Source organism: Carassius carassius, chromosome 37, assembly GCF_963082965.1.
Source record: "Carassius carassius chromosome 37, fCarCar2.1, whole genome shotgun sequence".
Classification (NCBI taxonomy): Eukaryota; Metazoa; Chordata; class Actinopteri; order Cypriniformes; family Cyprinidae; genus Carassius; species Carassius carassius.
The window spans coordinates 24832508-24856039 of record NC_081791.1 but is presented as its reverse complement, the minus strand read 5'-3'; the positions used below and the strand labels follow the sequence as shown (position 1 = coordinate 24856039).

Below are 23532 nucleotides of genomic sequence, written 5' to 3'. Positions count from 1 at the left end.
GCTAGCATTACTTCAGCGCTGAAGCATTATGATGGCGAGGCGTGGCGTTTACAAACTCCTGTGTAATGATTGGCGTGCCAAAGTAAAAGACGTTTTCCTTTTTTCCGGAAAAAAAACTATTTAGGAAAGGAAAGTGTCTTGAGAAAACATGGCGGAGTAAGAGAAATAAACTTTACCGATGCTTCCTGAAAAAGCCAGAAACTCTCCCACCACAGGAAATGTAGCGCGGTTACACACTTTAAAGCTTTTCAAATCTGAAACTGAGGTATGAGTTTGATTTCGTTTCTCTTTGGCATATTTATGTTTGTGCCCGAACAGCTTGACTTCTCCTTCTCTGAACTATTTTGTAGCATATGCGTTGCATGTTTACTTCCTCGTCTTTTTAAAGTATGTTCTTGCATAATTTTTTTTTTAATTCTATGGCAGTTTCATCCAAGAACGCCTTTATGCAAGACAAAATTATCTTTACAGTTTATCTCAAAGACACGTCAGTAGGCTTTATGCTAACCAGGGCATAGGAGTATGTTAGTAAGTATATGGTAACCACAATCGGTTCTGTCAAAACATGAAAAAATATTATTATTATTATTATTATTTATTTTTTGTATTTTTTACATAAAAAAGGTTTCTTGTGGTATCATTAAGCACATTTTCAATACTGGAGTCCCCAGTAAAAATAAAGATATAATATTTACATTTCAATGTATTTATAACAATAGGCCTAACATAATATAAAGTAATATATAGCTTTTATTTTATGTCTATTTTAAAGCATTTTATTTATTTATTTGTTTACTTCAAAGAGTCCAGACAGGGTGGTTTTCATCAGTTAGACTCATAATTGACAGTAATGAGAATTACAAGTAAGAAATGTACAAGTAAATCAGTGGTTTTTATTAAAATGAGAATTGAGCAAAAAAAAAAATGTGTAAGCTGCTTTCCAAAGCATCCTGTGAGATTTTATGAGAAACACCTGGAAACGCTCCGGCTGACGGAATGGACACAGCAGCTCTTGTGTTTGTGTGCTTGAGTCTTTTAATGAATCGCAGGCGTTTACAGTGCACAGGCTGAACCTTTGTGTTTTATTCCATTCACAAAGCTATTGTCCCTATTGTAGGGCCTTTGAATGTGTGGCTCAATGACTCTGGAACTGTTAGCATAAAGAAAACATGAATTGAAATGATGGTGCAGTTGTTTCTTTATGAAAGTTGTTCAATATTCCTGGCATGACTGTTTAGTGAAATTACCCTGCAAAGGATGTTGAAATCTCAGACAAAAAGGAAAAATCATAGAGCATGTCTTTATCACATGCTTGAGTAAAGAAATGGTTGGACATGGCCTGGGCTTTGCTGGACCAACTGGCTAAGGACTTTAGGAAAGGAGCCAAAACCACAGTGTTTGGCCTAATGTGGTCTAAAATACAGAAGTGTTTACAATTCATATCAAATGAAAGATTTTTTTTATTTTTATTTTTTACTCAATACAGCAGAGATGGAGGACTCTGCCCTTTCCTGAGTATTCAGATTGTTGGTTGATCTAGTTTTGAATGTGAACAATGCTTTTAGATTTCTGCTCAATACAAGGAATTCCTGAAGTACAAACAAATATGATTCATGTTCATGTTGTGTTTTCACACTGTTCTGTTTCTGCTCAGGATGAAGTTAATTCAAAGATAAAAGTGATATCAATTTTAACTCGCACTCTTGCATTCCCAAACTTAGGACATTCTCCTCTGCAGTATTATTTTAGTATTGTTTATAAATATGCTATTGAATAATTGAATTAGCTTTTATATATTTTTTAAATTTTAGGTAATATTTAAGTAATTTTGTTATGACTTGTTTTGTTAGTTCTTTTTTTAGATTTTTTTTTTTTAGATCTTCAGGTTAAGCATGTTTTATATCAATTGCAAGACAACGTTTCTAGTTTTGATGTGTTTTTTAATGTTTTTAATCTAATATTTATATATTAGATTTATCAAAAATATTTTTACAATTATTTAAACTTTATTTCAGTTAAAAAATAATAATAATGCTAATGTTATTTTTTAAATCATCTTAGTTTTAGTTTTAGTTAACAATGACATGGCTGCGTCTGTGGAATACAAAAGAAAATATTTTAGAGATGTCAATCACCAAAAATAATGATAAAGATCTTGCAACTCAAGCTCAAGTATTCTGAAGTCATACGAACATTGAGTGAGAAAAACATAAAAAAATCCATTCATCCATCCATCGTCTTCCTGTTATCTGGGGCCGGGTCGCGGGGGCAGCAGTCTAAGCAGAGACAGACCCCCAGACCCAACAGATGCCTGAGCCACCTCAGCTGGCTTCTCTTGATGTGGAGGAACAGTGGCTCTACGCTGAGCTCTTTCCTAGTGGCCGAGCTCCTCACCCTATTTCTAAGGGAGCGCCCAGCCGCCCTACGGAGAAAGCTCATTTCAGCCGCCTGTATCCGGGATCTTGTGCTTTCGGTCATGACCCACAGCTCATGACCATAGGTGAGAGTAGGAATGTAGATCGACCGGTAAATCGAGAGCTTCGCTTCAAAAACTCAGCTCCTTCTTTACCACGACAGACAGGTACATCGACCGCATCACTGCAGAAGCTGCACTGCCTGTCAATCTCTCGCTCCATCCTTCTCTCACTCGTGAGCAAGACCACACTATACTTAAACTCCTCCACTTGAGGCAGGAGCTCTCTACCAACCTGAAGGGGACAAAACACCCTTTTCCGGCTGAGAACCATGGCCTCGGACTTGGAGGTGCTGATTCTCAACCCAGCTGCTTCATACTCTGCTGCAAACCATCCCAGCGCACCCTGAAGGTCCTGGCCTGATGAAGCCAACATTACAACATCATCTGAAAAAAGCAGAGATGAAACCATGTAGTCCCCAATCCGGACATCCTCCAACCCCTGGCTGCGCTTAGAAATCCTGTCCATAAAAATAATGAACAGGACCGGTGATAAAGGGCAGCCCTGCCGGAGACCAACATGCACCAAGAACAAATCTGTCTTACTGCCGGCAATACGAACCAAGCTCCTGCTGTGGTCATACAGGGACCGGACAGCCCTTAACAGAAGGCCCTGGACCCCATACTCCTGTGGCACACCCCCCATAGGATGCAGCAAGGGACATGGTCGAATGCCTTCTCCAAATCCACAAAGCACAAGCAAACTCCCATGAACCCTCCAGCACCCTGGCGAGGGTATAAAGCTAGTCCAGTGTTCCATGACTGGGACAAAAATCGCATTGTTCCTCCTGAATCTAAGGTTCGACTATCAGCCGAATTCTCCTCTCCAGTACCCTGGCATAGAGTGTAGTTAGAACACACCCTCCGGTCCCCCTTTTTGAAAAGGGGGTCCACCACCCTGGTCTGCCATTCCAGAGGCACAGTTCCCGACCGCCACGCGATGCTGCAGAGGCGTGTCAGCCAAGACAGCCCCACAACATCCAGGGACTTGGGTTGGGTACCGAAACCTGGTGCCAATATGGCACCGGTACCTATGGAACCAGTATGCACCAAACCGAATCAAGTCACAGATTTCGGTGCTTTATTTCAGTGCCTCTTAAATGTCTGAGCGATCGATTGAAATATTTGTCCTGGTTCTCCGAAATGTACACAAGAAGCATGGGCATCGCTAGGCTTTTTTAGCGGGGCTATTGGATTTAGCTCCATAAACTGTACACAAATTTGCGATCGCCTCAGAGTAAATCCTCTTAAATTTCATATGAATGCGGCGTCATTTCATATGTCTTTCAGCGCAATCTGCAGACCGCGGCGAAGCAGCGTGAGCAGACTCAAACAGAAAAAGAGGACAGAAGGTGTGTGTTTATCGATAAATTGTTAGAATATCTGAATCTGTGCAGTTCTTTGTCATAAATATAGTTTTCAAAAGGTCACGAGGGAGCAGTAGGTTTCCCATCTATTGTAAAGTTTTCGCTCCATTCACCGCTCATCACACCACAGCGGTTTCCTCCAGCGAAAATCTAGCCCTTAACACATATGAACGCATACTTTAATTACACTTTTTTTTTTTAAAATATACATAAATATATATAAATATATATAAATATACAAATTTAATTATACGTACTTTAAACATACACTACTGTGCAAAGTCTTAGTCTTAGGCAGTCTGTTGTAGACTGCAACAATCTCACTAGATTATTATTAAAATTAATGGCAAAATTAATATTTGGAAAATTTGTCAACTGATATTTACTACTTTACAACATATTACAGCAAAATATATAAATAACTGGCTTAAAACCCTTTTTTGGGGTGAAAATACTAATGTGCCTAAGACTGTACTTTACAAACGACATTGTTGCTACTTTATAAAGAATGATGGCCATAGAGTCATACACAGAACTGATTAAAGACAGTGACAGACAGCACTCATTTTAACTAAATATCAGAGTGATTGACAGAGATACAGTAGAAACATTATGTGTGATTTTGTATTAAATAATGACACAGATTGTGAAATTAATTTTCAATCTTTTTAATGTTCTTTAATGTTATCCATTTTAGGCTTTTTTAATAAATAAATTAATATATTTTTATAGAAGTATTGGTTCAGGCACCGTTTAGGCACCGGTACCGTTTTTTAAAAGTATCGGAATGGCACCTGTATTGGATAAAACCCAATCGATAACCAAACCTAGACTTGAGGAAGTTGGGGCGTATCTCATCCACCCTTGGTGCCTTGCCACCGAGAAGCTTCCTCTGTGACTTCAGCTTGATGGACGAGTCCACCTCTGAGCCCCCAGCCTCTGCTTCCTCAATGGATGAAATTTCGGTGGGGTTGAGGAGATCCTCAAAGTATTCCTTCCACCATCCGACAATATCCGCAGTTGAGGTCAACAGCTGTCCACCTCCACTGTAAACAGTGTTGGCAGGGCACTGCTTCGCCCTCCTGAGGTGCCGTACGGTTTGCCAGAATCTCTTCAATCCAATTGATAGTCTTTCTCCATGGCCTCACCAAACTCGTCCCAGACCCAAGTTTTTGCCTCCACAACCACCCGGGCTGCAGCCTGCTTGGCCTGCCATTACCCGTCAGCTGCCTCAGGAGTCCCACAAGCCAGCCAGGCCTGGTAGGACTCCTCCTTCAGCTTGACCCCATCCCTTACTTCCGGTGTCCACCACCAGGTTCGGGGATTGCCACCTCGACAGGCATCAGAGAGTTTACGGCCACAGTTCTGAGTGGCAGCATTGACAGTGGAGGAGGTGGTTCAAGTGTCACTGAAGTTGCAAACGTGAGTGTTGAAGTACCCCAGTAAATCCTATCCCCGACCCAAAGGTGCAGGGAAGCGTCCGTCTCATACACCGGGGTAAACTCCAACCCATAGCGGCTGAGCTGGGGAGCTATGAGCAAACCCCCACACAAACCCACCACCTCTCATCGTGGGCAACTCCAGAGTGATAGAGATCTCCATTGAGTATCTCTCAACGTCCCGCACAAACTCAGACTCCTTTCCCGCCAGCGAGGTGACATTCCACGTCCCTAAGGCCAGTTTCCGTGTCCACAGAGATCGGTTTGTCAGGGCCCCTGCCTTCAACCGCTGCCTGATCCACAAAGCACCAGCCCCTTATGGTTCCTCCTGCAGCTGGTGGGTCCACGGGAGGTACCATCTTAATCGTTTTAGTTTTAGTTAACAATGACATGGCTGCGTCTGTGGAATACAAAAGGAAATATTTTACAGATGTCAATCAAAAAAATTATGATAAAGGTCTTGCAACTCAAGCTCAAGTATTCTGAAGTCATACAAACTTTGAGTGAGAAAAACACTAAAAATATAAGTAATTATTTTGTCAAAAAAAGCTTATTTGCACAGATGCATAACCATATTCAAACATATTGTATAAAGAAGCATTGCATCAGGTTAAATATCAGCAGTGCCAAGTGGCGTTGAGTCCATGGTATTTTCCTCACACAAACCTATCATATGACTTCAGAAGACTTAGGATAGTTTGTGAGTCATATGGACTTTTTATGATGCTTTTTTTTTGTCAACTTTGTAGCTAGACAGGTTCTAGCCACTTGAAAGTAAATTTTTGAAAGTATATCCACTTGTGTTGCTTGGAACAAATCAACTCATAAGGGTGGGTCTGAAATGCCGTAATGGTGAGTAAATAGTATCTAATGTTTCAGAGTCCCTTCAGATGAAAGCATTAATCAAGATTATAAATGGTGATGTTGGTCTCAGTCTTCATTTTAAATTAAAAACCATTGTTTTTCCCATGCGCTTGTTTGTCCGACACTTGCCTGGTTCATGTCAAACAGCCACTGTTTGCAATAACCTTCCAAAAAAAAGGGTCTTTTGATGATCTGATGGTTGCTCGCAAGGGAGTCAAGAGACTTCCTCATGTTCACCCATCCACATGAGATGCAATATGATACATACTAAGTCAGAATTAGTTTGTAGAGTGGAAGTGTAGCATGTTGTGATTAATCAGTCATTGACTGTTTTCTTAGTGAAATCATTACTTACACCTCTGTGTGTGTGTGTGTGTGTGTGTGTGTGGGAGAGGCTCAAATTTCTTAGACTCTTTCTTTAGTGTCGCTCGCCTGCCAGATGGACGAGGGTTCAGATCCGATGAAAGCATGGACATCTTCACTCTTTATGTTTGTCTATTGTTTTAGAGTTATGATGACATGATATTAGATTATTTCAAAATCTGCAGGCTTGCTGTTGGGTTTTTGTTTTAAACTTGGACTTTTACTATGAATTTATATGGATGTGATTGCAAAAGACGAGGATCAAGCGTTTCATGTTCGTTCCAGGTAGGAGAACAGACCCGTCTTACCATATGTTAACTCGTTTTACAGCTCATCCGTTCTCTTCTACCTTTATCTTGGTATCTGGTTTACGCAACCAAAAGATTTCAAATATGTCGTTCAGCGCTAGAGTTTGTCATTCTTTAGCATATGTGATCCAATGACGTGCACTAGTTTTTCCATCAGATTAACAGGGTTTGAAATGTAATACAGTGTGTGGGTGGAGGCGAGTGAATGAGGGCTCAGGTTTGTCGAGAGATCTCCTGTGTGTGCATTTTTAATAGGTGTGTTTAATAATTAAAAGGGTGGTTCATCCGTTGTTGCACTAGTATTTTGTCCGTTTGTTTTGCTGTCGTACATCCTGAAATACTGCAGGAGCATTTTACGCTGGACCTGAAAGATGAGTCAAGGGCCTGTGTTTCTTCCCACACATGCAGCTGTTACAGAAAATATTGGCGAGAGCAGTGAATGGGATTGAATTTGGCATAATTTGGAGCACATGCACAAACCACTACGCCACGGCTCCAACAAGGTCTTGAAGTTTGGATGGGATGGTTCATCTAAACTTTAACATTTCATCATCATTTGCTCACCTTTATGTAACTGCAAACCTTTCTTTTGTAGAACAGAAAAGGACATGGTTGAAAAGATTCTTACGTTGCTCTGAAAAGCATGAAAAACACGAGCATAACAGGAATCTATGCGTGCATTTTATTCCAAGTCTTCCAAAGCTGTACAGAGACTGTTCCACTATTTTATGGTAAAAAAAAGTAATTTAGTGAGTATCTTTACTGCTACCAGAAATCATTCCCCAATCTGAACTATGTTGCATTTGGTCATCACCTTATTTTAGTAATGTTTTATGTACTTATATGTAATTGTTATTTATTTTCTTTCTGTTTTAGTAATTGTAGTACTTAAAAAAAAAAAGTTCATTAAATTTTTTAACCTTCTTAATTACCCAAAATATTTAATTTTTTTTTTTTTTTTTTATTAAGTTTTATTTAACAATAACAACACTAATTCAGATGGACTACTTTTACAGCACTTATTTTGTGTGCCATTTATTTGTATTTTTTTGGTCACATCTCTCTTTGATTTTATGGAAACCAAAATTTCCATAAATAGAGGGAAGTTGTGGCCTAATGGTTAGAGAGTCGGACTGGCAATCGAAAGGTTGTGAGTTTGAGTCTCGGGCCGGCAGGAATTGTGGGTGGGGGGAGTGCATGTACAGTTCTCTCTTCACCTTCAATACCACGACTTAGGTGCCCTTGAGCAAGGCATCGAACCCCCAACTGCTCCCCGGGCGCCGCAGCATAAATGGCTGCCCACTGCTCCGGGTGTTTGTTCACTGTGTGTGTGTGTGTGTGTGTGTGTGTGTGTGTGTGTTCAATGCTCTGTGTGTGTGCACTTTGGATGGGTTAAATGCAGAGCACGAATTCTGAGTATGGGTCACCATACTTGGCTGAATGTCACGTCACTTTCACTTTCACAAAATTAAGACTAGGCCTATTTTCCAGCTCCTTGAAAGTTGTACAGTGTCTTTCATCCTCTGTTTTATTGTCAAAAGTGATTTAATGAGTATATTTCATGTTGAATTCAGTCATGAATAATACCACCCAATGTTATTTTAGTATTACTATATTTATTAATATTTATATTAATATTTTGAATAGTCTTTTATATTAGCATTTCAGTTTTCTTTGAAGTTTTAGTAATTTTATGTGCTTTTGTCATTTCTGTTAATTTTTTTATTATTATTTAGATTTACAACTGAAACTTATTAGTTGCCAGTCCAGTATTTCTAATTATCATGAAATTATATTTTATTTTTGTTTAATCTTTATTCACTAAAATCATTTCTGAACATGTTTACTTAATAATAACACTGATAGCAGCTTAATTTACAACTTCGACATGCTCCTCAGACAATGCTCTGGTTTGGCTTTGGAAGACTGGTAATATAGCTTCTGATTTAAGTGTACTACTTAAAAGTAACTCACAACTCATTTTGTATGGAAAAAGAGACATTGTGCTAAACCATCTCCTTTAAAGTTCCACAGAACTCATGGAAAGATTTGAGGGTGAATAAATCATTCTAAAATTTTCATTTTACATTAAACGGCCCCCTTAAAGACTGAGTTTTAGAAATGAACGGAAATAACGAACAACATATGCCTGGCGTTTTAGTAAGTATCAGTGAAATTCATGACTTCATTAGAAGTATGAGTTAAGCTCGGCCTGCATCCCACTTCGCTGAGGATAAAAGAATTTAGAACATGTGAACATCGCCAGCCTTCAGCTGAGGACACTCTGGGAAAAGCGCAGGATTTAACACGGTCTAATGGATTTTCCCGGCGTGGCCCAGGTTACCCAAGTGTTTCTCTGGCTGGAGTCCATCCGTTCTTCATGATAAAATCTCACTCTACTTCAGCAGAAGATGAATCGATTCTGGCAGGTTTAATTTCTTCACAGCTCTAAAGCCTTTACCTTCTCTTTCTCTTGCTAAGTGTGGTTTCTAAGGGCTTCTCTGTTGTTTGCCAGGAGGATGTTTGAGTTTACAACCCAAGTTAATCACTGTTCAAAAGTTTGTGGTCAGTAAGGTTTTTTTTAATCTATTTTTATACATCAAGGATGCATTAAATTGATCAAAATTAACAGTAAAACTACTTATAATATTAGAAAAGATTTCTCCTTCACAAAAACATCTCACTCTACTGTAGCACTGAACTGACTAGATTGTTTGCTTAATGGCCCAAGCCAAAAGCCTAACTAGACTCTCATCTTTTGTGTCCTTCATTCAGTGTTGCCTATTGTATTATGACTATTTAAACTATCCTCAACAAGTCACATGATTGGAGGTATCATTCATGTGTGTTGCGGAAATGGTGAAGGACTAGCTAAGTGTCAAAGCGTAATTCTCAGGCTTATGGGTTTGTTCTAATCCTTAACCTTGAGTATGAGTAAGGAATAGTAATGCATGCCTTAGCAAGCAAAACGAAGTAGTTACACTCAAAAAAAGGTTCCAAAATGGGTTCTTAAAATAACCTTTTCTCTCTTAGTTTGAAGAAAAAAGTTTGTACAATGGAAAGATTCCATAATTTCTCCATGGAACCATTGCCGTTTTTAAAAATAAGGTTCCAAAAGTTCTAAAAAGGTTCTTAAAGGTTCTTTATAGAAATAATATACCAACAAAGATCCTTTATTTTTAAGGGTGTAAGTTACTTAAAAAAATTTTTTAATGAGGTTGGCCCATCCAACTGGAACAATGGGTTTAGGAGCTGTTCAAGATTTACTCTCTTTCCATCCTTTACGTGTGATAATCTCCATTTGCCCTCTCACTCATAATTGGAATTGACGCTTGCCACCGGGTGTCCGTAGATGACACTGGCATGTCGCACTGTTGCATCTGTTATCAGCAGGCTTACCGCTGACCCTCCGTTTATGTGTCCGAGACCCGGCATAATCTGTCTCTGCATGTCAACAACAAAACATTTTACTAGCTACAGCCTGGTTTGGTTATGCAGAGGCTTCTCACAGGCGTAGAGGCTTGAGAAAGGTTTCACAGAGGGGGTTATCTTGAAATTCAGTGTCTTTTGGAAGAGGTCGGTCTGTTTCGGGATGTGTCTGAGAGGGTGGAAGCCTTGGGTCTCATGCATCACCCTGTGGAGAACTAAACATGTCTATCACACCGGAGGAAAGAAATACATGAAAAAGATTAAGATGTTTAGACGGTGCTCTGAAAGTTCCAAAACGAAAAAGGAAAAAAGGTGAGGTTTGTGAGATTTCCTGCACACATATGTGGTTGCTAAGGTGTTGCCGGGGTGTTGGAGGTGATTGCTCATTGTTTTTAAAAGCCATTCAAAAGTTTGGTGTTAGTAACATTTTGTTTTTGAAAAACAAATACTTTTGTTCAGCAAGGATGCATTAAATTGATCAAAAGTTACAGTAAACGTGTACATTATATATATATATCATATATGCATCATAGAAATAGAAATAGAATCCTTGTATTCAAATACAACATGCATGTTTATATTTTGCAATTATTAAGTCATGCTTTAGACCGTTTAGAAGTGTTGAAGTCAGCCTTCTGGTGACTGGTTCATGGAAGCGTTTTCAGCTGAGATTCTTAGTCACTCTGTGAAACTCTTTAAACTGGTCATAAGGGAGTCGTCATGTTTTAAGTGCATGTCAGCCAAAAAGACCTTTTCAAGAACTTGTGTAGACAAAGACCTAATGATGTTAGTGTTGTAATAACTCTTTCTAAATTTTGCTGCCGTTTCTGTGGAATGCTGTTGTTTTCCACAGACATAGGAAACATATTTACAGTAAATAGACTTGTTATGATGATGTTATGACTTGTTACAGTAAAATGAAAGCTGTTATGATGATCTGGGCCCCTCATATTTCCTCATCTGTTTATTTATTGCATTTATTTAGCATTTTCCAAAGGGCACCTATTATGCCTCATTTTACAAATCTTGGGTGTCCCCAGAATGTGTCTGTGAAGATTCAGCCCAAAATACCCCACGGATAATTTATTAAAGCCGCTAGAAAATGTCTTTTTTGGGGTGTGTCTAAAAAAAGAGCTGCGTGGCACTGCTCAATCAAAATACTTTGATAATGTACGCACACAAACACGGTTAAAACGATAAGTACTATAGTGAAATGATAATCACAAAGCAGTATGGAGTGATAAATCTATTCAGGTAGATTTTGAAGCTATATTTATTAATAATTTTTTTTTTTTTTTTTTTTTTTTACAAAATAACAATTTTCTACTGTCCCGTGCAGGATGGAGGCCTCATGTCTGGAACTGGCTCTGGAAGGTGAGCGTCTGTGTAAAGTGGGAGATTACCATGTAGGTGTCTCCTTTTTTGAGTCGGCCATCCAGGTGGGCACAGAAGACCTGCAGATTTTGAGCGCCATCTACAGTCAGCTTGGCAATGCCTACTTCCACCTGCACGAGTACAACAAGGCACTAGAATACCATCGGCATGACCTCACGCTCACCAGGTCTGAATCTGGATGATGCTTATGTCACTGTTTCAAAGCTAGTAGGATTATCTCCTTATCTGAAATAACATGTTTTGTTATTGGGACTCTTTCAGAACTATCGGAGATGAGCTGGGAGAAGCTAAAGCCAGTGGTAATCTTGGAAACACTTTGAAGGTTTTGGGTCGCTATGATGAAGCAGCAGTTTGTTGCCAAAGACATCTGGACATTTCCAGGATGCTCCATGATAAGGTAAGGTGGTTTAACACAACCAAAGGGCCTTTCAATGCAATAGCTAAACCCAAAATTAAGTTTTGGTCATCATTGAAACGCAAAATATGATATTTCAAAGAATCTACAGTATGATTCTCATGAATCAGTGGCATCCTGTATTGATGTCAAACGTGGCGTTTCAAGGCACAGTGTACATACATGCGATGTGTCCGTGTGAATAAGATCTGGCGGCTATCATACGTCATCATCAGGATGAGAATATCACGTATTGAATGGTATTGACTAATTTTATGGCACTTTTTTATTCTTTTTTGGAGCTTGACAGCTCCTTGCATTGATATGCTTGCAGAACCAATTAAAAACAAAAAAACAACAACAAAAAAAACTTTTTCAAATGCATTTATTAACTGATTTAATTTATTTACTGATGCAAGCAATACTATTTATTTACTTATTTATTGATAAACTGTTAATAAATAAATAAAATTGTTTGTATTATGTTTTTTGATAAAATAAAAATTTTACTTTTTTTTAAATAGAAGACTTAAAATAAAATAGTACAAATAATACAAAATAAAATAATATAAATAAAACTCAAAATAACTGACTTACTAGCTAATATAACAACTGTTTAAAATAATTTACTTTTGCTGATATAATTTGCTCATTGTTTAAAAAAAGAGATGTAAATCAGATATAATAAGAAGCTAAAATGTTCAAAGATTTGTTGACTGATAATGTTTTTTTAGTAAAGTAAATAATAATTATTTATTGATAAAAATAAGCTATTCAAAAAAGTATTAACAAACAAACAAACTGATGGGATTACTTTGGAAATCATCATGAAGATAAATTCTTCATATTTTTAAACAATTTTTTCTATCTCCAATGTTTAAGGGTGAGTACATGATGACAAAATCTTTCTATTCCTTTAAACTCTGTTTGAATAGTTCATGGCCAAGTCTGCCTCGGATGTTTTTGGAAGTCCTGTTATCCCGAGACACCACTTGATCTATTTTAACAGACCATAAACCTAGTTTAAATGCAAGCCGTCTATCCGTTTTAGGTGTGTAATGAGTGTGGACTGACGTGTGTGTGTGTGTGTGTGTGTGTGTGTGTGTGTGTGTGTGTGTGTGGTTTTGTTAGGTGGGGCAGGCCCGGGCGCTGTATAATTATGGGAATGTGTACCACGCCAAGGGGAAGAACATATGTTGGAGTGGTATGGACCCTGGAGAATTTCCCGAGGAGGCACGCATCGCTCTGAAGAAAGCAACAGAGTACTACGAGTGAGCCAGCCAGCATTTGTTTTTTCATTCTTTTGAACACCCAAACCAGTGTGTAGACGACATTTCAGAAAATATTTTTTAGAGAGAGCATTACAGAGACTGCAGTAGTGTTTTTCAAAGGCATGCTAAAGCTTTTATTGTTTTATCCCTGCCACTGTATCTAATACTGCACCTCTCGGTTTGAAGAGCGAATCTGGCCATCGTGAAAGAGCTGGGGGACAGAGCGGCACAGGGCAGGACCTACGGCAACCTTGGCAACTCACACTATTTGCTCGGAAACTTCCAGGATGCTGTTCTGGCTCACGAACAGGTATTTCATACGGAGAGTTTCCTAAATGAACAAGCCTGTGGTTTTCATTTAAAATGGACTGAAAAAACTGAAAGTGTCATAAAAATTATGGATAAAAATGCATAAACTGGCAAACGTCGTAATACTGCACAGAAAAGGTCTGTATTGTTTACAATTTTGTATATGTATTGCAACAGTAAATATTTACTAGATATACAATAATAATGCAGATCTTGCAGTGTTGTACTCTGTGCGTATGTCATGCAGAAAATGCTCTTGATTTCATGAATTATGCCTAATGTAAAAATAAAGTGTTTTGTTTGTATGTTTGATTTTACAGCGTCTCCTTATTGCAAAGGAGTTTGGAGACAGAGCTGCAGAGCGGAGAGCTTATTGTAACCTCGGAAATGCATACATATTCCTTGGAAAATTTGACGATGCAGCTGAACATTACAAGTCAGTTGGCATTTTATTTTGTTTATTTATTTTTTCTGTATTTTATTCCAAGTTTTTAACATAATATACAAAGCAAGGAAAACAAACAAAGCCACACGCAAGTTTTTTTGACAAATATTTTATTCTAAGTAAAACTTAATATCTAGAGCGAGGAATATGAACAAAGCAACAACTGTGATAATTTAATTTAATTTAATTAATTAATTTTCCGCTTTTCTCTTTATTTAATGTTTTTTATTATAGACGTTATATTTAAGCCCTTAAAAGTAATGTTCATTGTCATTTTTGTCCTCGCAAGACAGAGAAAAAAGCAACAACTGTGATTATTCCCCCCTTTTGACATTAATGTTTATTTTATTATAATTAATTGACAAATTATAATTTATTTACTTCCCACTTTCCTATTTATTTAATTTCCATTAATATAGACATTACATTATAGCCATTATAACCCATGTTTGTCATTTTTTTCCTTGCAAGGCAGAGAGATAAACCTGTATTAATCGAAACCTTCTACCTAACCAAAATAAAATTGAGCATATATAGAAATCTGAATAGACTGGGGTCAGATATACTGGGAGCCTCATGCATGGATTTCTTCAGCAGTCTTATATACAAGTGCAATGGCTAAAATATGATATTACCATGGTACAAGTCCATAAAAACGTCAGCACGTCTGTACTTTGCTGTTAGATGAGCGGGAGTCATATGATGAGTTGATTCTGGTGTTTTCCTGCAGGCGGACGCTGCAGTTGGCGCGGCAGCTGAAGGACAGGGCCGTGGAGGCTCAGGCCTGCTACAGTCTGGGCAACACCTACACACTCCTGAAGGACTATGAGAGAGCCATAGACTATCACCTCAAACATCTCATCATAGCTCAGGACCTCAAGGACAGGTACACTGTCACTGACACTTCCTGTCTGAGCTGCTGCTCTTCCTGACTTCTGACGCTGTCTCTGTCTCTGTGTGTGTGTGTGTGTGTGTGTGTGTGTAGGATCGGAGAAGGAAGAGCATGCTGGAGTTTAGGGAACGCCTACACCGCGCTAGGAAACCACGAGCAGGCCATGAGCTTCTCTGAAAAACATCTGGAGATCTCCAAAGAGGTGTGTGTGTGTGTGTGCACTGAGATAACACCAACACACTTCCTGTCTGCACAGTAAAGCCCACTGGTGACTCTCAAGGAAAAAAACAATAGAAAATGAAAAAATTGCAAGAAATTATGTTTTAAATCGCAAAAAAAAAGATCGTTTTAGGATTATGATTTTTGTATTATGATTATTATGGTATTTTAATATATTTACTGTACTATTATAATTTTAATTCACATTTAAATCGCAAAAAGAAGATTGTTTTAGGATTATGATTTTTGTATTATGATTATTATGGTATTTTAATGTATTTACTGTACTATTATAATTTTAATTCACATTTTGAATTAAATTACATTTTTAATATTTTATGTTTTCATTTTAATATTTCTTAAAGTGTTTCTCTCTCTATAATTTTAGTCATTTAACTTAAACTAAAAGAAAACAAGGAATGTTGCCTTGGCAGCTAGCTTTTTGTGTATTATTTCAGCTAATGGTTGTTTTATTTCAAGTAATACAATTATTTTTTTTAGGTTTTTAGTTAACTATAGTAACTCTGATCATGACATTATTTTTATGTCAATTAAGATTTTCAGTTTTTCACCCAAATTCTCAGTTCTTAAAAGCAAGCTCCCCATTTTTTCCAGTTACTGTCTCTGATACATTTATTTGATTTAATCATCATAAATTAACACGTTTGTGATTTAAAAACAAATTTAACATCAAAATCTTATTGTGAATGATTTTTCATAGTTATTCCACTGAAATCTAAATAATTTCCTCTAAAGTGACTTTTCTTTTCTGCTTATGTAGCATTAGACCTGTTCTAATAAAATCAGCTTCATTAGAACACTAGATTCGATTAAGAAACAAGCTAGAGCAGAGGTGAAACGCAAGAAAGCAGAAGTGGAATTTTCATAAAAAGTAATGTGAGGGTAAATATTCTTATTTCTTTCATTTGATTTTGAGGTGAAGTGTGACTCAAGTGGGCTTCATGTGCATGTTCGTGATTGAATTGAGTGTGTGTTTTCTGGAGAAGCATTTCCAGTAATGTTTTTTCCTTCCTGTGTGTGTGCGCTTCTCAGATTGGAGACCATAGTGGGGAGCTGACGGCTCGAATGAACGTATCTGATCTGCAGTTAGTTTTGGGTCTGAAGAGGAATAATTCAACCACTAACAGCTCTGCCTTCATAGAGAGTCCAACCGGTGACAGCAGTCTGCCTGGTAACAGCACACACAACTATTATCAAACATTAAACCCACAGACGGCTGTTGCATTTGAATTTGTACAAGAATCCTTAAAGGTGCACAAAGTTTGGTTACACTTTATTTCATGCTGTCCTTGTTACAGTTGGCATATTGAAAAGTTTAGTTCGAGAGGACCATATGTTTGGTGTTAGGAGTTTGGTGATAGTGCCACCTACTGGATGAAAGCTTTGGTATTACCGTATTTTTTGGACTATAAGTCTATGGAGTGAGAATCATGCCAAAACCTCACACACACACAAACGTGTTTTACTCACACCCAACGATTCACAAACAAACTCAGTGTGGTTTGCAAATCCAAAACATCACTCACAAACTAATACATTTTTGTTCTGCAAATAAAAAACGTAGCTATCAAACAAATACAGTACGTTTTACATATACAAAGAAACGTATTTCTTCAATGACAAAAAATATCCTCCAAGTACAAACTAAAATCTTTCAAGTACAAAAAAAAAAGCTTCAAGTACAAAACAAAATCCTTCAAGTACAAAACAAATTTCTACAAGTACGAAAAACTGTCACGTGACTTTTGGCACTAATTTTTCGCCTTGTTGATCCACACGCAAATGCCTTCAGATCCACACACATGCTAGTAAACTGTCATGTAATTTGCACTCCACAACAGCAGGTGGCGCTGTTAGCGACTTGCTTGGCGCCGCCACCGACATGGAAACAGAAGAGAAGATACGCTAGCGTAAGGGGCGATTTGAACACGATGAGCGGCCAACAGGTGAGTTTGCAGTCATTTCTGGTGAAAAATCAGCCTGAAGGGGTTGTTATTCGCTATAACAACCGCCTCGCTATACATGATCACACTTATTACATTGCACAAAATATTGATTTAAATATGAGTTTATTGATTATAAAAACGATTCTATTGCTTCCGCTAAAAAAAATAGTCCGTTCCGCATCCATGGCAAGGGTGTGTTTAGACCTCCAAATCAACCCTGGTCTTCTCCTGCTAGTGTCTAATAGAATATAGAGGCTTCATTCCATGTCAAATCAGTCAGAATCCAGGAAAGTGGTTGCAGCAACATCTCAGAGTTTTTTTTATATTATATATACACACACACACACAACTTTTTAATTCTGACTTTTTCTAGAAATAGACTATTTTTCCACAAATTTATTTTTAAATTTCACAAAAAATGCATCCCATTGACATTAATTTGAACATACACTGACAAAGAAAGTAATGTTATTCAGTCTCAGAATTAATATTGTGTATTTCTGGAGTCTGTTACAAAATGTTATCAAATGTGGTCTGGGTCCTTGATGTAAAAATGTTTGAGAACCACTGCCCTACATAAACACTTTACATGTCTTTTCAGGGATTGTACCTACCACATTTGGACTGGGAGGACAGTGGCCTGCCTGATGTGTCACTGTTCCTGAGATGGGCGATGTACTGAGTGATGAACAAATGGCAGCACTAAGGGCAGCCATAAATCACCGGGACACTCCCAATCACATGGCTCAGACATCTACCTACTTACTGTGCAGTATGTCCATCACTTACTAGGCTTACAGTAAAACGTACTCAGCAAAGGACCTGATTCAATGCATTTGTAGCACAAATACAAAAAGAACACTTATTTACAGAACAATGCCCCTGCTAATAACTGGTTTGTAAGATGTTACAGTTACACAAATAAATATTTCTGAATCAGTGAGGTGGTCTAATGTTTGATTTTTCTCTGTTTAATCAAATCAGACCAGCAGACATACCCCGTGTTAGGACTGCCAGCGGCAGCAGGAAGCATAGCTTTCCTCAAGCAGTGCTAGCAGCGGACTTTAAGGCTTTCAGCTCTCTTAATGTCGTAATGAATGTTCAAACCAAACACATGTAGATTGTATTATTTTTTATTGTAGTGTGAATATAATCTTAAAACATCTGGGGGGTTGGAACAACCAAAAAAAATACAATATCTTTTTTTTTTTTTTTTTTTTACTATGGGGACCTGGTTTTTTCTTTCATAACCAACTTGTGCAGCTCTGTGAGTGCATCTAAAATGCCTTTTGGGATGAGAACCTGGTTAGAGGCAGCACTAAAAAGAACAGCCTCCTGAAAACACACAAATTCAAGGTAATCCAGGTCAAGTGTTGCTGACAGACAATATGCTGGAGCCATGTGTGGATTCTCTCTAACATTGTCTGTGCAAGCAGTTCCTAGAGAGAGGGGAAAAGAGGAAAAATGTTTAGCCATTTACCCAAATCTATGGCCTTTCAGGATCTCAATAGGCATGCAGTACAAACTTTGGTTCAGTTATACTAAGAACATGTTTGTCTTCCATCCTGCAAAGTTTGGTGAGGTTATGAATAACACTTTAAGATATTAATGCCCAAACATGGTTCTCTGATAGTGTTTTTGATGCTATAAAAATGACAATCTCAAGGACTGACAAAAATATGAATATTTTTACAGGCCTTGGATTTGGGACCCAAATATAATATAGAAAAACTCTTCATCCGAGATGTTGCTGCAACCACTTTCCTGGATTCTGACTGATTTGACATGGAATGAAGCCTCTATATTCTATTAGACACTAGCAGGAGAAGACCAGGGTTGATTTGGAGGTCCAAACACACCCTTGCCATAAAACACACCCTTGCCATGGACGCGGAACGGACTATTTTTTTTTAGCAGAAGCAATAGAATCGTTTTTATAATCAATAAACTCATTTTTAAATCAATATTTTGTGCAATGTAATAAGTGGGATCATGTATAGCGAGGCGGTTGTTATAGCGAATAACAACCCCTTCAGGCTGATTTTTCACCAGCAATGACTCGAGCGGCAACCTCCCGCTCTCTCTCTTGAGGCCAATAAGGAAGTGACTAAAACTGCAATTCATCGACTGGCCGCTTGAGGCTGGCTGCAAAAGGGAGTCAGTCCCATAGACTCCCCATGTTAAAATGCCCAACTTTACAGCAGGAAAAAACATGTTTACAGCCTGGTGCAAAAAATGATTTTGGTCTAAATAGCTAATTTTGCCCTTCATGACAACTGTGAGGGGGGTGAATTTTTTTATAACTCATCCGTTTAAATTATATTAAGACTTAAAGTTCTGCATAATTAAGGGCATAGCCACTTGAGTGACAGGTGGATTGCCGCTGCTGACACTGCCGTCGTGCTAGGTGGGTGTGGCTTCAGCAACTAGCTCCCGCCTTTTTGCCCATTTTTGATTGTCCGGGAGGGTCACGTGGTGACGCGCTGCCAAGATGGCGACGCCCGGCTCTACACACTTTAGGCTTCAAAAACACACTTCAGGAGTCTACGGGTGACGTCACGGACACTAGGTCCATGTTTTTATACAGTCTATGCAATGACTGCAAACTCACCTGTTGGCCGCTCATCGTGTTCAAATCGCCCCTCACGCTAGCGTATCTTCTTCTCTTCTGTTTCCATGTCGGTGGCGGCGCCAAGCAAGTCGCTAACAGCACCACCTGCTGTTGTGGAGTGCGAATTACATGACAGTTTACTAGCATGTGTGTGGATCTGAAGGCATTTGCGTGTGGATCAGCAAGGCGAAAAATTTGTGCCAAAAGTCACGTGACCGTTTTTCGTACTTGTAGAAATTTGTTTTGTACTTGAAGATTTTGTTTTGTACTTGGAGGATTTTTTTGTCATTGAAGAAATACGTTTCTTTGTATATGTAAAACGTACTGTATTTGTTTGATAGCTACGTCTACAGCCACGAGAGGGCCCTCTGTGATTTCAGTGTAGACTGCAGGAGCAGTGAGAGGCATAGAGCGCCCTCTCGCGGCTGTAGACGGTAATGTTTTCTCTTGGTTCATTTCTCTCGGTTCATGTCAAATTAATTTTGATAAGTCGCACCTGACTATAAGTCGCAGGACCAGCCAAACTATGAAAAAAAGTGTGACTTATAGTCCGGAAAATACGGTAATTGGCTTGAATATCCTCCTTGTGCTGTTCTTTAATTTTTTGGATCACAATAATATATACATTTAAATTATACAAAATTACTTTGTGCGTGATCAATATGCTTGACAGAAACAAATACTAGTAAATTTATGCAATATATTCTTTTAATACTACTGATCTACAGAATGAGTCACAGCCAGCTTCTTTCTGCTTCTGTAGATGGAAGATCCAGAGGAAGCAGGAGACACAGCATGGAGAACATGGAGCTCATGAAACTCAGCTCTGACAAAAACATGGTGAGAGATGCGCTGTGGTGCCTTTATTAGTGTGCTGAATAAGGACTCTAATGTTTTTGGATGGTTTTACTTTGCTTTGTTCGTGTCAAGTCAGTGTCAGAATTCAGACTTGAATATCAAATCGTTTGCTGAAAAAAGTGTTGCCTCATCTGTCCAGGACCAGGCCTGTGAGGAGTCTACAACCCCTCAGCAAACCAAATCGCCAACCAAATCATCCATAGCCAAGACATCTTCTAAACTTTCCTTCATCAATCGCTTCAGGAGCAAAAAAAACAGGCTGAATGGGTCAAACTCCAGTCCACCAGCTGAGAACCACAGCACCAGCAGCCCATCTTCAGCCTGTCCGGACAAACAGGTCAAATACTAATCTTTTCTGAATGACACATGAGCAATAGCAAGTTGTAATTTTAAATGATAAATTATACAAAATATTTATTATGAGTGTTATCATTCCTTGAATGGCTTTTCCCACAGTATGCCCCAGACACTGTGGGTGACGATGGCTTCTTTGATCTTCTGAGTCGTTTTCAAGGCAGTCGCATGGATGACCAAAGGTGCTCGTTACAGGACAGCCTAAGCCGTGTTCCCGCCCCTTCCGTTCCCTGTGAAAGCCCACCTGTAGCCTCGAACAAACGTGAGTCGTCCTTCCTCAATGACCTATATACTTGGATATGAAGGAGCATTCACATGACGGTGATTTAACACAGAAAAGTAGGAGCAGGTGATTTGAAATTAGCTTTCTGCAAATATCAAACATAGTTGCAGCAACTTACAGACAATGACAGTGTGAACGCACCTTTAGTTTATAATAATAATACCAGTGTATAGCAGCGCATACATTAACAAGCAATGTGTGAACACTAAAGTGTTGTCACATGACAAAATCACAGCTAGTCATATTTGAGGTTTCAAATACAGTAGCTGTTACAAACAGAAACCAAAATGATCTGTTGTTTATTGCAAAATGTCAGCCTTCTACTTTTGCACATTAAAACATAAACACACACACACAAATTTTTATTTTTAACAAAATAAAAAGACCGGGGTCCGTAAGATTAATGTTTTTGAAAGAATTCATACTCATAAAGGCTGATTTTATTCAGTCAAAAAATTCAGTAAAACAGAATCATTTAAAATAAATTGTAATCTATTGTAATATTTTATAAAAATTTAATTTATTCCTGAGATCAAAGCTGAATTTTCAGCATCGTTACTCCAGTCTTCAGTGTCACATGATAATTCAGAAATCAGTCTAATATGCTGCTCAATAAACATTTCTGATTATCAATACTAAAAACGGTTGTGCTGCTTTATATTTCTGTAGAAATTGTGATTTTTTTTTCAGGATCCTTTGATGAATAGTTAAAAAAAACACCATTTGTTAATATCTTTATTAATATCTTTACTGACACCATTTGACCAATTTATTGTTTCCTTGCTGAATAAAAGTATCAATTTCTGTTAAAAAACAACTTTCACAACATCAAACAACAGTTGTGTTGTGTGTATGTGTGTGTGTTTATATTTTAGCAATGTTTAAATAGACCGCATTGCTCTGTTTTGAACCTCGTTTAGCAATTTCCACGTCCGGAGCGGAGGCCTCGGCACAGCCTGGCCATTTCCTAGACCTGCTGGCCAGCTCACAGAGCCGTCGACTGGACGAGCAGCGGGCCAGTGTGGACAGTCTCCCGGGTCTCCGGCTGGACCAGCGCCACAGCCAGGACGTTCTCAGCAAACTCATGGCCGATGACAAAGAACCGGATGAAGACTTCTTCGACATGCTGATTCAGTGCCAGGTTAATGTTGTTTATTATATGTGTGCATGGAACTATTAACTCTTCCTGAAAGCATATGTTCAAAAGCTGTTTTTGGCTTGTACAGGGATCCAGACTGGATGATCAGAGATGTGCTCCTCCACCTCCTCCCACCAGAGGCCCTACAGTCCCAGACGAAGACTTCTTCAGCCTCATCCTTCGCTCCCAGGCCAAACAGATAGATGAGCAGAGAGTCATCTTACCAACAGACACAAGACCTCTTCAGAGCAATCCTGACTGACATGTTCTTTATGAAGCCAGAATAATATTTTAGGACCTTGCAACCTCACTGAAGTCTTACTCCTGAATCATTTCCTTGATGAAAATCAGAGCCTACAAGATGATTTCTCCTCTCACTTAACAAGGTTTTTGTAAGAGGAGATGCATGAAGTTCTTTTATTCTCTCTTCTACCATGATCTGAACTGGATTCAGATATTCAGACATAAGATATACGCTTATATTCAGACCATGACCGCAGTCTCTTTCTCAGGGATTCAGTACAATGCACTGAAAGTATTTCATTCACCTGGATAACTGGATGGACTTACTCAGCGGTGGATTAGGATGTCTGAACATTTTATATATATTTTTAACACTAAACATATATTAGTTCTGTTTTGATTCTTTCTTTGACTTGAAATGTTATGTTATATCTTTTAATACCAGAGGAGCAAGGCTCTATATTCATATTTTTAGGTTGTACAATCAAGCAGTCTGCAAAAGTTTGAATTTATGTGAATATAAAATTCTAGATTCTGGAAAGTGTATAAGACAAGAATGTGTTACTCATTTTAAATGACAAGAGGAATAAAGCCTCATTTGAATAGATCCCGCTCAATTACACATCACAAACTCAGTTAAGTATGCTGTAAATATTTTATCTGAAGCTGAAGCTACACAGGACAGAGCAACCAACACCATGAAATAATTACTTTAGTTTCCAATTGGGGGAAAAAATGGTTAATGACAATTCAAAAGGACATTTGCAGTCTCTCAAACTCATAAATGCCAATTTCCAAAAAAATCTAATACAAAAAAAAAAAAAAAAGCTTACAAGATAAAGTGCACTTGTCCTAGATAATGACTAAATGCACCATAAGAAGTTTAAGGTTTACAGTTTGTTGGTTAAGA

General features: G+C 38.3%; 1 protein-coding gene across 5 annotated transcripts; it reads left to right on the top strand.

The window, feature by feature from the left end:
• Positions 1-41: 41 nt before the first annotated feature.
• On the top strand, positions 42-23227 carry LOC132118490 (G-protein-signaling modulator 2-like). Of its 5 annotated transcripts, none has more exons than XM_059528354.1 (14): positions 42-265; positions 11583-11804; positions 11900-12035; positions 13164-13303; positions 13490-13613; positions 13933-14048; positions 14788-14943; positions 15043-15151; positions 16222-16360; positions 20510-20586; positions 20681-20941; positions 21061-21220; positions 22162-22382; positions 22468-23227. In XM_059528354.1, exons 2-14 carry the CDS (start codon positions 11584-11586, stop codon positions 22639-22641), a joined length of 2034 nt encoding a protein of 677 aa, XP_059384337.1. In that variant the 5' UTR covers positions 42-265; position 11583; the 3' UTR covers positions 22642-23227. The 5 variants fall into 5 exon arrangements, with proteins under 5 accessions (XP_059384337.1, XP_059384338.1, XP_059384339.1 ...); XM_059528355.1 differs by lacking the exon at positions 42-265 and adding an exon at positions 5572-5631; XM_059528356.1 differs by lacking the exon at positions 42-265 and adding an exon at positions 5580-5616.
• The last annotated feature ends 305 nt before the right edge of the window (positions 23228-23532 follow it).